Source organism: Stegostoma tigrinum, chromosome 7 (assembly GCF_030684315.1).
Source record: "Stegostoma tigrinum isolate sSteTig4 chromosome 7, sSteTig4.hap1, whole genome shotgun sequence".
NCBI lineage: Eukaryota > Metazoa > Chordata > Chondrichthyes > Orectolobiformes > Stegostomatidae > Stegostoma > Stegostoma tigrinum.
Window position 1 is genome coordinate 32215596 of NC_081360.1, and position 15428 is coordinate 32231023.

The 15428-nt window shown below is 39.1% G+C and overlaps 1 protein-coding gene across 1 annotated transcript in view; it reads left to right on the top strand.

Moving 5' to 3' along the window:
- The window catches only part of gtf3c3 (general transcription factor IIIC, polypeptide 3), a 48477-nt gene that overhangs the window by 9394 nt on the left and 23655 nt on the right, over positions 1–15428 (top strand). The window contains exons 5-10 of the mRNA XM_048533668.2: positions 408–599; positions 6072–6237; positions 8371–8518; positions 12416–12491; positions 13790–13890; positions 14847–15018. Of these exons, the coding sequence (XP_048389625.1) occupies positions 408–599; positions 6072–6237; positions 8371–8518; positions 12416–12491; positions 13790–13890; positions 14847–15018 (855 nt within the window). The remainder of the gene's footprint in view (positions 1–407; positions 600–6071; positions 6238–8370; positions 8519–12415; positions 12492–13789; positions 13891–14846; positions 15019–15428) is intronic.

Sequence of the window (15428 nt, forward strand, 5' to 3'; positions counted from 1 at the left end):
TCATTGTGTCCACTACTGAAGCCTTCATCCATGCTTTTGTTAAAATTAGACCTGACTATTTGAATACAGACCTGAGCAACTTATTATTTTCTAAACAATATGTGCAAGAGCTGATCCAAAACTCTGCAACCTGTCACCTGTTTTAACCAAGACCCATTCATCCATCAGCCCTACGCTTCTTGTCTCTATTAACTATACTGATTGTTTTATTATGGTCTTTCGAATATAATTTACATTGAGACTGATCAAATTTTTTCTCATTTAAACAGTAGGAATGTAAGACCTTTTGTGATATTGTGAACAGTTTGCTGCATAAACCACTTAGCACAGACAGTGAAATAATTCCATGTATTAATCAAAACATTCTCACTTTTGATACACAACTCATAACTTTTTCTTTTGTCTAGCTCCTCTTGCCTATGAGCCCTTTTCCACTCTTGCGATGATTTATGAAGATCAAGGAGACATGGAGAAATCACTGCAGTTTGGACTAATTGCAGCTCATCTGAATCCAAGTGACCCAGAGGAGTGGGTGAAATTGGCTGAAATGTCCCTTGAGCAAGACAATATCAAACAAGCTATTTTCTGTTATTCAAAAGGTACTGTAAATTAATCCCTTAGATAGAATTTCTAACTTGAATGCATGTCACAGGCGACGTATTTGGTTTTAGTCCCAAATTAGTGCCAGAATCTTAGCTGACAGTTCATAAAGTGAAGCACTGGCTCAGCGTAGTTACTCCACAGGCTGCGAGGTAACAAAGGCATTATGACATGGGTGGAGTTAAGAGTAGCACCAGTCAACAGATCAGAGCAAAACTTTGTGGCTGTACCACTTATGGTTGTGAATAGTGGTGGACAACCAGGCAACCAACTTGTGGAGGCAGGACAGAAATCACAGATCTGTACACCCCTCAGGTCCTGGGCTGAGCACAGCAGCCCCCTCCATAGAGCAAGGGCTCTAGTTAGAGGGTCTTGAATTATCCCTTATCCAAGGTCATGGACAAGGCTTAGAGAAGGAATATACTCATCTTCAATCACACAAAACTCAACAAGTGACTGCAGGAGTGGACATTGATGCATGTGAATTTCTCTTCAGCTGAAAGTGTCAAGTAGATAATTTCGTTCAACCTCCTGAGGTCCCCATTGTTATTAGCTAGTGGAGTAAAATGCAATGTCTATTACTGTAGTTGAGAAATGCTTAGGAATTTTACAGTTTCACTGTAGTTGACTGTGTACAGTTAGCTAAATTTTCAGCATTCAAACTAGCACTTTGTCTTTAATATTTCATTGTTATAAACATATAATCATTTTGGACATTCAAAAATGAGATTTTTTATGTTAGTGTGCTTAAATAGAGTCATAGACTCATACAGCACCGAAACTGTCCTTTCAATTCAAGTTGTCTGCACCAACCAGATATTATAATCTGACCGAAACCCAATCTAAAACTTACCTATTCATATAACCATCCTTTCCAATGCCCCGTATAACCACAACATGGCATCCCACCTCCTAGGTTCAATGTTACAACTAATGAAAGCAAGCATACCAAACCCGTTCTTCACCACTCTGTCTACCTGTGACTCTACTTTCAAGGAAATATGCACCTGCACCCCCAGGTTTCTTTATTCAGCAGCACCCCCCAGGGCCCTATAAATTCCTGTACAAGTCCTGCTCTGGTTTGTCTTGGCAAAATGCAACACCTCACATTTATCTAAATTAAATTCCATCTGCCTCTCCTTGACCCATTGGCCCATCCGATCAAGGTCCTGCCAAAATATGAGATAATCTTCTTCACTGTCCACCATACCACCTATTTTGGTCAAATCAAAATCCCAATAAATGACAAAAATCAGTGGACCCAGCACTGATCCTGGCACACTACTGATCACAGTCCTCCAGACTGAAAAACATACCTCTACCACCACTCTCTGTCTTCTGCCTTCAAGCCGATTTTATGCCCAATTGGCTTGCTTCCCTGGATCCCATATGATCTAACCCTTATTACCTAGTCTACCATACGGAACCTTGTTGAATGTTTTACTGAAGTCCGTATAGACAACATATACCTCTCTGCCTTCATCAAACCTAATTGTCACCTCTTCAAGAAACTCCATCCAGTTAGTAAGACACGATTTCCTACACACAAAACCATGCTGATTATCCGTAATCTGTCCTTGCCTTTCCAAGTGCATGTAAATGCAGGCCCTCAGAATGCCCTCCAATAACTTACCCACCACTTACATCAGGCTCACCGGTCTATAGTTCCCAACTTTTCCTTACAGCCTTGCTTAAATAATGGCACCACGTTAGCCAATCTTCAATCTTATGGCACCTAACCCGTGGCTATCAATAACATAAATATCTCAGCAAGGGGTCCGGTAAGCACTTCCTTTGCTTCCCACAGAGTTCCGGGAAACACCTGATCAGGCCGCTGACATCTATCTACCTTTGTGCGTTTTAAGGCCTCCTGCACCTCCTCTTCGGTCATTTAGACACTTTTCAATGCATCACTGTTTATTTCCCCAAGTTCCTTAGCTTCCATGTCCTTCCCTCCAGTAAATACTGACGCAAACTACTCTTTTAGTATCTCACCTATCTCCTGTGGTTCCACACGTGGACGGCCATGTTGATATTTAATGGGTAACAAGGTGTAGAGCTGGGTGAACACAGCAGGCCAAGCAGCGTCGTAGGAGCAGGAAAGCTGACGTTTCGGGCCTAGACCCTTCTTTAGAAATGGGGGAGGGGAAGGGGTTCTGAAGAAGGGTCTAGGCCCGAAACGTCAGCCCTCCTGCTCCTATGATGCTGCTTGGCCTGCTGTGTTCATCCAGCTCTACACCTTGTTATCTCAGATTCTCCAGCATTTGCAGATCCTACTGCCTTTGATATTTAAGGTGACCCATTTTATCCCTAGATACTCTTTTTCTCTTAATGTATTTATAGAATCTCCTCAGATTTTCCTCAGGGATTCACTTGATCCCAGTTGTCTATACCTGATGAATGCCTCCTTTTTCTTGACCAGAGCCTTAATTTCTCTAGCCATCCAGCATTCCCTACACCGACCAGCCTTGCCCTTCACACTAACAGGAACATACTGTCTCTGAACTCTCATGTCATTTTTAAAGGCCTCCTACTTCCTCACTTTTCCTTTATCTGCGAATAGCTTCCCCCGTCAACTTTTGTAAGTTCCTGTCTAATACCATCAAAATTGGCCTTACTGCAGTTTAGAACTTTAACTTTTTGATCAGTTCTGTCCTTTTCCATAATTTATTTTGAAACAGAAAGAATTCTGATTACTTGCTCCAAAGTGCTCCCTCACTGACACCTCAATCACTTGCCCTACCTTATTTCTCAACAGAAAGTCAAGTATGGCTCCTTCTCCAGTAGGTATATCTACATTTTGGATAAGAAAATGTTCTTGTACACACTTAGCAAATTCCTCCCCATCCAAGCCCTTAACCCTGTGATAGTCCCAATCTACGTTTGAAAAGTTAAAGTCTCCGATTGTTACAACCCTATTTTTCTTACCGATATCTAAGATCTCTTGACACATTTGCTTCTCAATTTCCCACTGACTGTTGGGAGGCCTGAAATGCAACCACAACAAGGTGATCATCCTTTTCTTATTTTTAAGCTTCCCCCTTTTTTAACTTCAACAGATTTTCCAGGAATATCCCTCCAAGTACAGCCGCAATCTTCTCCCAAACCAAAAACTCCTTTTCCCCTCCTCTCTTGCCTCCCTTTCTATTCTTCCTTTTAGCACCTATACCCCAGAACATTAAGTTGCCAGTCCTGTCCATCCCTGAGCCATGTTTCTGTAATAGCTATGATATCCCAGTCCCATGTTCCTAACTATGCCTTAAGTTCATCAGCCTTTCCTGCCTGGCTCTTGCATTGAAGTAAATGCAGTTTAATTTATCATTGTTACTTTGTTCTCTACCAAGCTGTTGCCTGCTTGACTATTAGACTTGCTCCCCTTATCTACTTTACCAGCCTCAGTCTTTTCTTTTTCTCATATTGTTTTGGTCCCTGCACCCCGAAACACTCCACCACCCCCCCCCCCCCCACCCTGTTTAAAGCCTCCTGAGTAAAATTAGCAAATTTCCCCAAAAGGATATTGATCTCCTTCCAATTTAGGTTGAACCAGCCTTTCTTTTACAGCTTATTTCTACCCCTGAAGAGATCCCGATGGTCTATAAATGTGAAAACGTGGCTCCCTGCACCAGCTCCTCAGCAACACATTCATCTGCTCTGTCCTCCTTTTCCTAATCTCACTAGCTTGTGGCATCAGTAGTAGTTCAGATATTATAACCCTTGAGGACCTACTTTTTAAACCTCCTGCCTGATTTCCTGCATTCGCTCTGCAGAACTTCATCCCTTTCCTTGTGTTGTTGATACCAACATGCACGATAACCTCCTGATGATCACTCTCCCCTCTCAGAATATTCTGCACCCTGTCTGAGAGATCCTTGACCCTGGCACCAGGGAGACAACGCTATACTAATGTCTCACTGATGACTGAAGAAACATCTGTCTGTGCCCCAGACGAAAGAGTTCCCTATTACAATTGATTGTTTGGAACCTGACATGCCCCTCGTTCCAATAGAGTCAGTCATGGTACTAGAATCCTGGCTGTCAGAGCAATATTCCCCTGAGAGTTCATTAACCCCTACAGTATCCAAAATGGCATACCCTTTTGAGTTGGGAATAACACAGGAGACTCTTGCACTACCTGGTTACCTCTTCTACCATTCCTAGCAGTCAACCATCTACCTGACTGTACCTCTGGTGTTTCCACCTTCCTGAAACATGCCACTCATCACACCCCCTTGCTCTTGTAAATTCCTCATTGCCTCTAACTGCCGCTTCAAATAATCCATGCAGTCAGTTAGGATTTGCAACCAAACACACTTCCTTCAGGCATAGTTTCCAGGAACATTCAAATTCTCCCTGACTCCCACATCTGACCGGAAGTGCACATCACCCTACTAAAAACCATTTCTGCCTCTCTAACAATCTACAGACCCAAAAATTACCTAAAAATAAACACATCACACTTTAATCAAAATGCAGCATTTTACTGCTCAAAAATACTGGTCTGTGATAACTTAATAAACAATCCTTAATATTAAAAGTCAATCAAGAGACAGATCACAGTATTAACGTCAATGCCCTCACCTTTAAAGATTTTTATTATTGAAGATTTTTAAAAAAATTTGTGGTTTTATAAGTCTTAAGAATCAAACACACACCTGATCAGGCTCAAAATCCAAGGTTGGCCTCTTCTGTAGTTTCAAGCAGTGATATTTTTCTAAATCAATGTCAGTTCTATACAGCCGAGACCCCCGATGTTAGTGGTGAAACTGTCCTGCTTGTTGTTGTTTTATTGAAAGCTGCATCTCCAGAACCCTTGTGCAATTTCTTAGACCAACAACTTGTTCGAGTTACTTTTGGGTGCTGGCTTTGACCCTAGCTTTCGATATCAATCAAATGTTAATGTCAGTCAGACTTCTGATCCCAGGTTTTCTGAAGTATTTGGCTTTATTAAATGTAGAAAATCCTGGCCTGGCCTGTATTGAAAGCAGAATTATTTCTGCACTGTATTTGACCATTTTTATACTTCTACCAACCTGTCTTTTTGAAACTGGAATTGCTTGAAAATGAGCAATTCTTTTCTCTGTTGCATGATAGATCACTGTTGTTTAACAACCATCCTAAAGATGGAGACAGGTGTTAGCTGTAGGAGCACAAGTAGGCCATTCAGCCATCAAAACAATGCAGTTAATTTCTGCTGGAATTGACCAAAAGTATTTGTCGTGAGTTCATAAAATCCTAGAATATTTCATTTGTCTGTTTATCTCTTTTTAAACTTTTGGAAAAATTATTGGACAACTTAAGTGGGGGAAAAAATAAATGGAATAAAATTAAGCTGAAAACTTATCACACAATTCCTAATTATTATAATCCACGATTTGAAGTTGACTGGACATAAGGAGTATGCTTGTAATGTGTAATCTTGAATTGTTAAAATTATTTATTATACACGAAGCTGATTTCTTTTTAAAATGTAGCCATAAAATACGACACAACAAATGTACGGTACTTGTGGGAACGTTGCAGTCTCTATGAGCAGCTGGGTGAACACAAACTAGCTATGGATGGTTATAGGCGCATCCTGAATATTCTGCCGCCTACTGATGGGGAGCATTTTATGCAGTTGGCCAGAGATATGGCAAAGTAAGTTTTCGCAGACCAACTGTTGTTTACTGTCTTTCTTCAAAAACACACTGATCTACCTGCCAAAACAATTTATACTCAGAGTAATAAATTCTTAAACATTGTATCAGCCGATTTGCTTTACTTAATCCTTGGGATGTGGTGTCGCTGGCTGGGCAAAGATTTCTTTCCCATCCCTGATTGTCCAGCAAAAGGTGGTGATGAGCTCTTTTCTCCATTTTATGCGTTCATCAAAACCACATGAGAATGCAAAAAAGTAAATGTATTTTTGACGGTGTGAAATTTACTTTAGATTTTTGCTTTCAATACATTAAAAAAATCACTTAAGAGATCCTTATGTAAAATAACACACCATTTGTTTGTATGCAGCACAAATTCTTTATTCTTTCATGCAATATGAGTGTTATTGTCACCATTGTTGTCTATCTGTAATTACCCTTGAACTGAGTGGCTTGCTAGGCCATTTCAGTGGGTAGTTACATGTCAGTAACATTGAGAGTCTGGTAGTGCATTTCTGATCTTAGTGTAGGTGCTGCCTAGGCAGCAGCATTCACTTAATTCCTTTTGACGTAATGATTGAACTGAACGTAATTAACAATTAAACTGAAGTTACGTAACTGTGATCTATTGGTAACATATCTTTCGTGAGGTTACTGCCACTTGTTGGACAAAATAAAACCATTTGTGTATCAACTTGTGTATTAGAGAGAACATGTTTCATATATGCTGATTAAAATATATTTTTATGTTCAACAACACAAAGTCTACTTTTGAATTATAAATTTCTATATTGTACAGAGAAGTACAAGCATGCTTCATGGAGGATCATGTCTTGATAGATAGCTGTATCCCTTAATTTAAGGAAAAACATTCTGAAGCTTTTTATCTTAACAAATCAATGTCAAAAAGTTAATTTTCAGTTTACCCATTTTTGTGTTGCTTTTCTACATCAACTTAGAAGAAAATCATCTTGTTTGAGTACCTACCTTCATAGAACAGGGACGCAGGAGAATATGTATAGTTTTATATAACACTTGTTTTCAGCTCCTGAGTGAAGTTCACAAAGGAGTGGAGGTGCTGGCGTTAGACTGGGGTGGACAAGGTCAGAAATCTCATGACACCAGGTTACATTCAACAGGTTTATTTGAAGACGCAAGCTTTCAGAGTGTTGCCCCTTTGTCAGGTGAAGTGAGAAACAAGCACACAAAACACAGAATTTATAAGTGTTTCTTTCTCACTTCATCTGATGAAGGGGCCACGCTCCAAAAGTTTGTATCTTCAAATAAACCTGTTGGACTATAACCTGGTGTCATGTGATTTCTGACCTTGTTCACAAAGGAGAACTTAGAGGTGCTGATACACCTATAACATTGCAGTTTTGTCTTTCTGATTTATGGATTTCTCCCTCTTTTGTTCTGCCTTTCTGCACCCTCAGATCCTATAGTTTAGCCTATTCAAGAGCCTAAAGCCATCCTCTGTCTCCCTGTATCCTCCTGTATTGTCTTTTATTATCCTGCGGTATCTGACTTCCTGGCCTCTTTAACATTGGTCCACGCATCTCTCCCCATCACCAGATGACCTGCTATTACCATATAATTTCTTCCTACTGCTTATTTTCTTCATGCTGTTGATTTCTCTTACTGGCCTTCAGTCGTTATCCTCCCATCCTCCTTTTGTTTCCGGCTTGATGTCAATCTCATCCCCTTTTGTTAATCATGTACATTCTTTTCGTGTCAGCTGTTTCTTCTCTATATTGCCTTGTGACTAAGCCTGCACTTACCCTGTTAGATTTCATACTCTGCTTAGAATCTGGCCTCTAATCCTTGCTTTAGTTGATTTTTGAGTCTGGCATGTCTGTCAGCTCCTGACCTAAATCTAGCTTTCCTGTATTAGGCTGGGAAGAAGCAATTTAGAAGAAGATTTCTAGCAATAACATGTACTTAGTCTTATCACAAACTTGCAGCTTAGTGTTAGGAATGCATTTCATTGTGATTTAAATGAGTCTGAATCTTGACCCTTGCAGAATCTCTTTCCACATCTTTCTCACTGGAGTTGAAGGAAATGTTTGACTGCAATCCCCTTGAACTAGGTTTATGATTTGTAAATAAAACCATTAAATGTATCCCTTTTCAGAAGCTATTATGAGACCAATGATATTACATCAGCCATTGGTGTGATGGAAGAGGCTCTCAGCAAACATCAGAACCTGGTTTCTGCTGAGGATGTTAACATGGCAGCTGAATTGTATCTGTCCAGCAAGCAATATGATAAAACTTTGGAGGTAAGGCATGAGGGAATGAAAAAAAAAGTGATGAATTAGTGCTTTGCTTGTGCATATTCCTTTCCATCTATTGCACTCCGAAAAGTAGCTTTACTGAGTCAGATAACTAGTATGTAAGAAAGGTGGTAAGGAATAGCCAGGGAACTATTGACCGGTGAGCCTGATGTTGGCGATGGGTAAGTTGTTGGAGGGAATCCTGAGGAACTGTGTTCACATGTACTTGGAAAGGCAAGAACTGATTAAGAACAGTCAACATGGCTTTGTGCATGGAAAACTGTGTCTCACAAACTTGGAATTTTTGAGCAAGTAGCAAAGAGGATTGATGAGTTGTAGATCTGATCTGTACGGACTTCAGTAAGGTGTTCTACAAGATTCCTCATGATAGACTGACTAGCAAGGTTAGATCACATGGAATACAGAGAGAAGTAGCTATTTGAATACAGAATTGACTTGAAGTTAAAGACAGAGGGTGGTGGTGTGGAGGGTTGCTTTTTAGACTGGAGGCCTGTGATCAGCGGTGTGCCACATGGATCAGTGCTATGTCCAGTGCTTTCTGTCATTTATATAAATGATTTGGTTATTAACATTGGAGGTATTGTTAATAAGTTTGTGCATAACACCAAAATTAGAGATGTAGCATACAACAAAGAAGGTTACCTTAGAATACAACAGGATCTTGATCAGATGGGCCAATAGGCCAAGGATTGGCAGATGGAGTTTAATTTAGATAAACATGAGGTGCTGCACTTTGGAAAGGTAAATCAGGGCAGGACTTATCCACTTAATGTAAGGTCCTGGGGAGTGTTGCGGAACAAAGAGACTTTGGATGCAGGTTCATAGTTCCTAGAAAGTGGAGTCACAGGTAGATAGGATAGGGAAGAAGGCATTTGGTGTGTTTGCCTTCATTGGTCAGTGCATTGAGTGTAGGAGGTGGGAGGTCATGTTGCAACTATACAGGACATTGGTTAGGCCACTACTGGAATACTGTGTGCAGTTTTGGTGTCTCTGCTGTAGGAGGGATGTTGTGAAACTTGAAAGGGTTCAGAAAACATTTACAAGGCTGTTTCCAGGGTTGGAGGGCTTGAGCTATAGGGAGCAATAGGGAGAGGCTGAATAGGCTGAGGCTATTTTCCCTGGAGCGTTCGACGCTGAGGGCTGACCTTGTAGAGGTTTATAAAATCATGAGGGGCATGGACAATTGGTTCCCCCCCCCTCCCCCATGGTGGGGGACTCCAAAACTAAAGGGCATAGATTTAAGCTGAGAGGGGAAAGATTTAAAAGGTACCTAAGGGGCAATTTTTTTTCTTGCAATGTGTGTTTATGGAATGAGCTGCCAGAGGAAGTGGTGGCGGCTGGTACAATTACAACATTTAAAAGGCATCTGGATGAGTATATGAATAGGAATGGTTTGGAGGGATATGGGCCAAACACTGGCAAATGGGTCTAGATTTATTTAGGATATCTGGTCGGCATGGACGAATTAGATCGAAGGGTCTGTTTCTGTACTGTCTATCTCTATGAATGTATGACTGTAAGTTACATGCATCGTGATATCTGATTCATCATTCATGTGTATTAGAATATAACATATAGTTTTAGCAATTAAAGATTTAACTGGAGAAAATAATGAATACAGTTGAAACAAACTTGGAGTCTGTTTCACCAAAATGGCTGAGGTCTGTTGATATGAGGAAAAAAATGCTACATGAAAAAGAGCATAAAACAGCAGATGGGTTACTTAGGTGAAGAAACGGATGTATGATGTCAGCAGTGCTTGTAGGAAGGGCAGTCCAGAGAAATGTTTTTGTTTTGGGAGTTAAAACTAAATAAGTTTAAATGCATTCTGTAAACCCTGTCGGGTTGTAAAATCAATTTCTTCCATCAAGAGTAAAGAAGGAATTTGAAATGATGTTAATGTAAAGGTTTGTTCGAGGACATTCCAATGTGTACTGTGTCATCATGAACATGGGTAGAACTTGAAGAGGTTTCCTGATATCATATTATCTGGATATTGCTAAAAGAGTTGGTTGCAGATTGGATCGACTGTGTGCAATTTGCAGCTCACCAAGTGAAGATGGCCAAAGTAAATTACAGAAACCTGTACTGTATGTAGAGAAGAAGCTGACATTGTGGAGCGAAGAGGGCTTAATCTTAGTTTGAATTTAATGAGGGGAGAAAAAACTTAAAAGATTGCCTTAGTGGAAAAATCTATAGATACTTCTGCAAAATCTTGTGACAAATGAAAGCACCTAGAAGATTACTTGCAAGTGTTGAGAAAGCAACCATAATAAGGGACTGAAACATTCACATCCAGGAAGTGGTAAAAGAAAGTCTTACCTCCAAGAATAGTTTGTATTGAGGAACTTGAAGTCACTTCTGGGGGCTGTGGTATACGTTTGGCTGGTCCTGATGGAAGTAGTAGTTCTCAAACTATTCCAAAAAAAATCAAAAAGATTATTTGTATTTAAAAAAAACAAAACAAACTAAATAATTCATATAAGAAAAGACAAGTTCACCTAATCGATCATTGATTTGAAGCACAGATATTGCTGTGCAGACAACAATGTCATTTTGTTGTAAAAATGCATAGGACTGTGAGAAGAAAAGAACTTTACAATTTGTGGTCTGGACTTCTGATTGACAGAATTTTGTCTACGCTGTCAGTTTTTTAAAATCTGTAGTATATGTGTTAAACTATTTCTCATTTATCTCTCTTAAACATGATTTTGTGTGTGTGTGTGTGTGTGTGTGTGTGTGTGTGTGTGTGCATGGTTGGGGTTTTTACGTGGTATAGTTTAAGTTACATAAGTTAGATAACTTTTCATGATTCTTGTTGAAGTGATGTGTGTGTACTACAATTGATAGAGCTTTTTTGCTGTTTCTGAAGAAACCTGGTGTGAAAGGCTTTTGTCCTAGATAGCGCAAGGTAGCTATTAAAGAAGTTACTTTGTAACTTGAATACTTTGAGTCATCCAGTCAGAATTTATTGTCACCAGTGTAGAGACTGCACTATTTCTCGTTCCACAAATACTACCAGACCTGCTGAATTTCTCTAGTACTTTTTAGAACATAGAACATTACAACACAGTACAGGCCCTTCGGCCCTCGATGTTGTGTCGACCTGTCATACCGATCTCAAGCCCATCTAATAGTGATGAAGGATACTGTAGTTTGCAGAGAGACATAGATAAGCTGCAGAGCTGGGCTGAGAGGTGGCAAATGGAGTTTAATGCAGACAAGTGTGAAATGATGCACTTTGGTAGGAGTAACCAGAAGGCAAAGTACAGGGCTAATGGTAGGATTCTTAGTAGTGTAGATGAGCAGAGAGATCTCAGTGTCCATGTACACAGATCCTTGAAAGTTGCCACCCAGGTTGACAGGGCTGTTAAGAAGGCGTACAGTGTTTTAGCTTTTATTAATAGAGGGATCGAGTTCTGGAACCAAGAGGTTATGGTGAAGCTGTACAAAACTCTGGTGCGGCCACACTTGGAGTATTGTGTTTTCAGATTCTAGCATTTGCAGTAATGTACTTTGCTTTTATCTTTGTCTATCCTACCTGGGGTGTCTCCACCAGCCAAGATTTGTCCTTGTGCATACTGTTTTCCACACTTCCTTTTCTTTTGCATGCAAGCTAGTTTTCCGACAATTACTTCACCCCCCTACTTCTTGAATTGTCTCTTTTAAATTTTTCTCCCTCTGCGAACATCTGCTTAAAAAAATTACTTGCTTTCTTCTCCCCGTTTAGTAAAGGAAGAATTAATTTCCTTTTCTGTGACCAACAATTTTTGCTGTTGACAAGTTCTTGACATGTAGAAGTGAGATATGAATAAACATGAAAATGTTATCACTTCTTTGATGAATTTCATTGTAACTGTTCTAATCTTCTTTGCTTTATAGGTTATAACTAAGTTTACTGAAGTTGTGGTTGAAAAAGTTGCCATCAAACAAGATCTTTTGGAAGAATCTGCGGAGGGTAATTTTGTTCTGTAAAACACTTGTGGTTCATAGGTAAAGTAGTTGTGAACTGGATCAAGACTAAGAAGACTGAAGCCATTGCTTTATTCCCCTTGCCAAGCCCCATTCCCGAGCTTTTGACTTCTTGGCAACAGTCTGAAACGAATCCAATCAGTTCTCAATCTTGATGTCATATTGACTCGAGTTTCCAACTACATATTTGCATCTGTGTTAAGACCACCTGCTTCTACCTGTGCGACATTGTTTGACTTTGTCTCTCTGGTTAGCTCATCTGTTGCTGAAATCACATTCATGCTTTTGTTGCCTTTAGACTTGACTGTTCCAATTCACTTCCTGCCGGTTTGTGAACTTGAGGTCTTCCAATACTTTGCTGGCTGTGTCCTAACTTGCTTTAGGTTACTCACTTATGACTCCTGTGCTTGCTATCTTTGGTTTCTGAAAATACTTTCTCATCATATGATGTAGCTTTCTTTCAGTGCTTCCATTATATTTATAACAATGTGGTATAGCATTTTTGGCACGCAAAAGCATTAGTTTTTAGAGCGGTGCATTTTAGTAAAAGGCACTGTCCTATGTGCATCCGATTCTTATGTAAAATTGTATCTGATTCTAGTATTTACATACAGATTGCTTTTTTGTGAGGCAGTACTTGAGTTAATTAATATATTTGTTCTGCATATTTACTTGCATAGAAAATACCAAAAGTTCTGGCACAATTTTAACCCTATATTCACTTGCTGTTTTTCCGAAATCAGCTAAAATAGATGGAAATTCAGTTGCAGCTTGAACTTCTAAAATAATAGTGCATTTTAAGTGGCAAAGAGAGCCAGACAAAAAAATTCCGATAGTTGAGCGTCAATTTATATTTGCATAACATCCTTAATGTAGAAAAAAAACTGAAAGCACTTTACAGAATGAAAAAGAGGATTAAAGTGTGATTCAAAGAAACAGACATCCAGCCATGGAACTACTGGGAATGGTAAGAGAGATACTGTGAATGAACTGAAACACGTTTGAATCGTATGTCTTAAGGTTCCAGTTTTGGCTGTACTGCTGATAACTGTTTAGAGGTTAAAGGGTAAGTTAATTATGACTACAAGAAACAAGTGGAGACAAAGTTATCAATAGCCTGGAAATAGCTTGACTCTCTAATTTAGTAACCTTGGCATGAATCTAGTGTATGTATGCTGTTTCGGCTTTTGAAATGGGAAGAAAGTAGTGAAAAATGAAAAACGTAGGAGAAATGAATATGTCAAAAGGTATCTCATTTTCTTCTGTCTGCTTTATCGAGTTTAGATATTACTTACAACTGTCAGATCCCAGAAGCCGTCCCCATAGACATTCGAGTCAAGTTGATAGTGTGTTTGATCCATCTCCATATCCTCAAGCCTCTTGATGTAAGTTTCAAATCAGCAAGATTTTTTGAATAAATTTAAGAATAATTAGATCAAAAAGACAAATAGACTTTACTTCAGACTTTTTCAGTCTGAAATTAACGTCCAAAAATTTCAAGTCAGGTGAGATCTAATTCTAGATGTGAAAGGCCAATCTTTTAATATTCAGCCACACTTATTTCTCCTTTCCTGTTGAAGTTTTTGAGCACCTGGAAGATTAATTTCTCCCAATAAAATACACCCAGCATTTTTGTATGATAATTTTGTTGTATGGTTCTTTAATATGTACCAGCCTTATAATTTTGACGATATATGTGAATATATTTTTACCATGAATATGGACAAAAGATCTACTACTGTGGTTTTAAGAAAACAAAATGATTTCATTTAAATGAAGAGATTCAGAGTTTTGATTTGAATATTAAATCGTAATTTTAAATATTGTATTTTCTCAACTGATTTAGCTTACTCTATTGACATAAACCCAGATGTACTGCAACATATCCAATGTTGCAGAATATAACATTTTGGTTGCAATTGGGAATAATTCTAATTTGCATGGTTCTTACTTTAGTAACTTTGTATTGTTCTTCTGAATTCACTAAAGAAGAGTCCATTTTAAAGTTCAATGAGCACAGATTTCATTTATATTTGCAACATTAGTGAAATAATTCTAATAGCTAACAAAGTGTCGAGCTGGATGAACACAGCAGGCCAAGCAGCATCAGAGGAGCAGGAAAGCTGATGTTTTGGGCCTAGACTCTTCTTCAGAAAATGAAGAAGGATCGAGGCCCGAAACGTCAGCTTTCCTGGTCCTATGATGGTGCTTGGCCTGCTGTGTTCATCCAGCTTGACGCCTTGTTATTTCAGAGTCTTCAGCATCTGCAGTTCCTACTATCTCTAAGAGCTGTTGTACTTAGTTGTGGTTAATAACGGAGTCAAATTTTTTTCATCTTTAGCTTTTGATGACAAACTTAATGGAACAGAACCCTGAAGAAATGGGAGATCTTTATTTAGATGTAGCTGAAGCTTTTCTAGAGATTGGTGAATATAACTCTGCATTGCCCCTTCTGAGTGCCCTCGTCTGTTCGGAACGGTACAACCTTGCAGTTGTTTGGCTTCGTCATGCAGGTAACTAGATTCAAAAACTGACAAATCTAAATCTTGTCTTTTAAAGTAAATATTTTTACACTCTTGTGAAATATATAGAAGGGTCCATAAACTAAGTGAGTAGTCTTGAGTAAACTTGCGTTAAATTAAGAGTATTGTTCTGCACATTAGAGAACCAAATTTATCCATTTTCAATGAATAAGAATTCTGTGTTTAGTTACTTCGGTATCCAATGGCAGCCTCCTTAAATGCTTAAACACAATCTAGGTTGAGATTCTACTTCATTATTGCAGGAATGCTGCAATGTCACATGATGCCTTTCTGATGAGCTGAGTAACTGAGAATTATGGGATACTATTTCATGAATTTTGACTTTCTTTGTCCTGACTAATATTCAACCCTAAACTACCATGACAAATTGATCATTCATT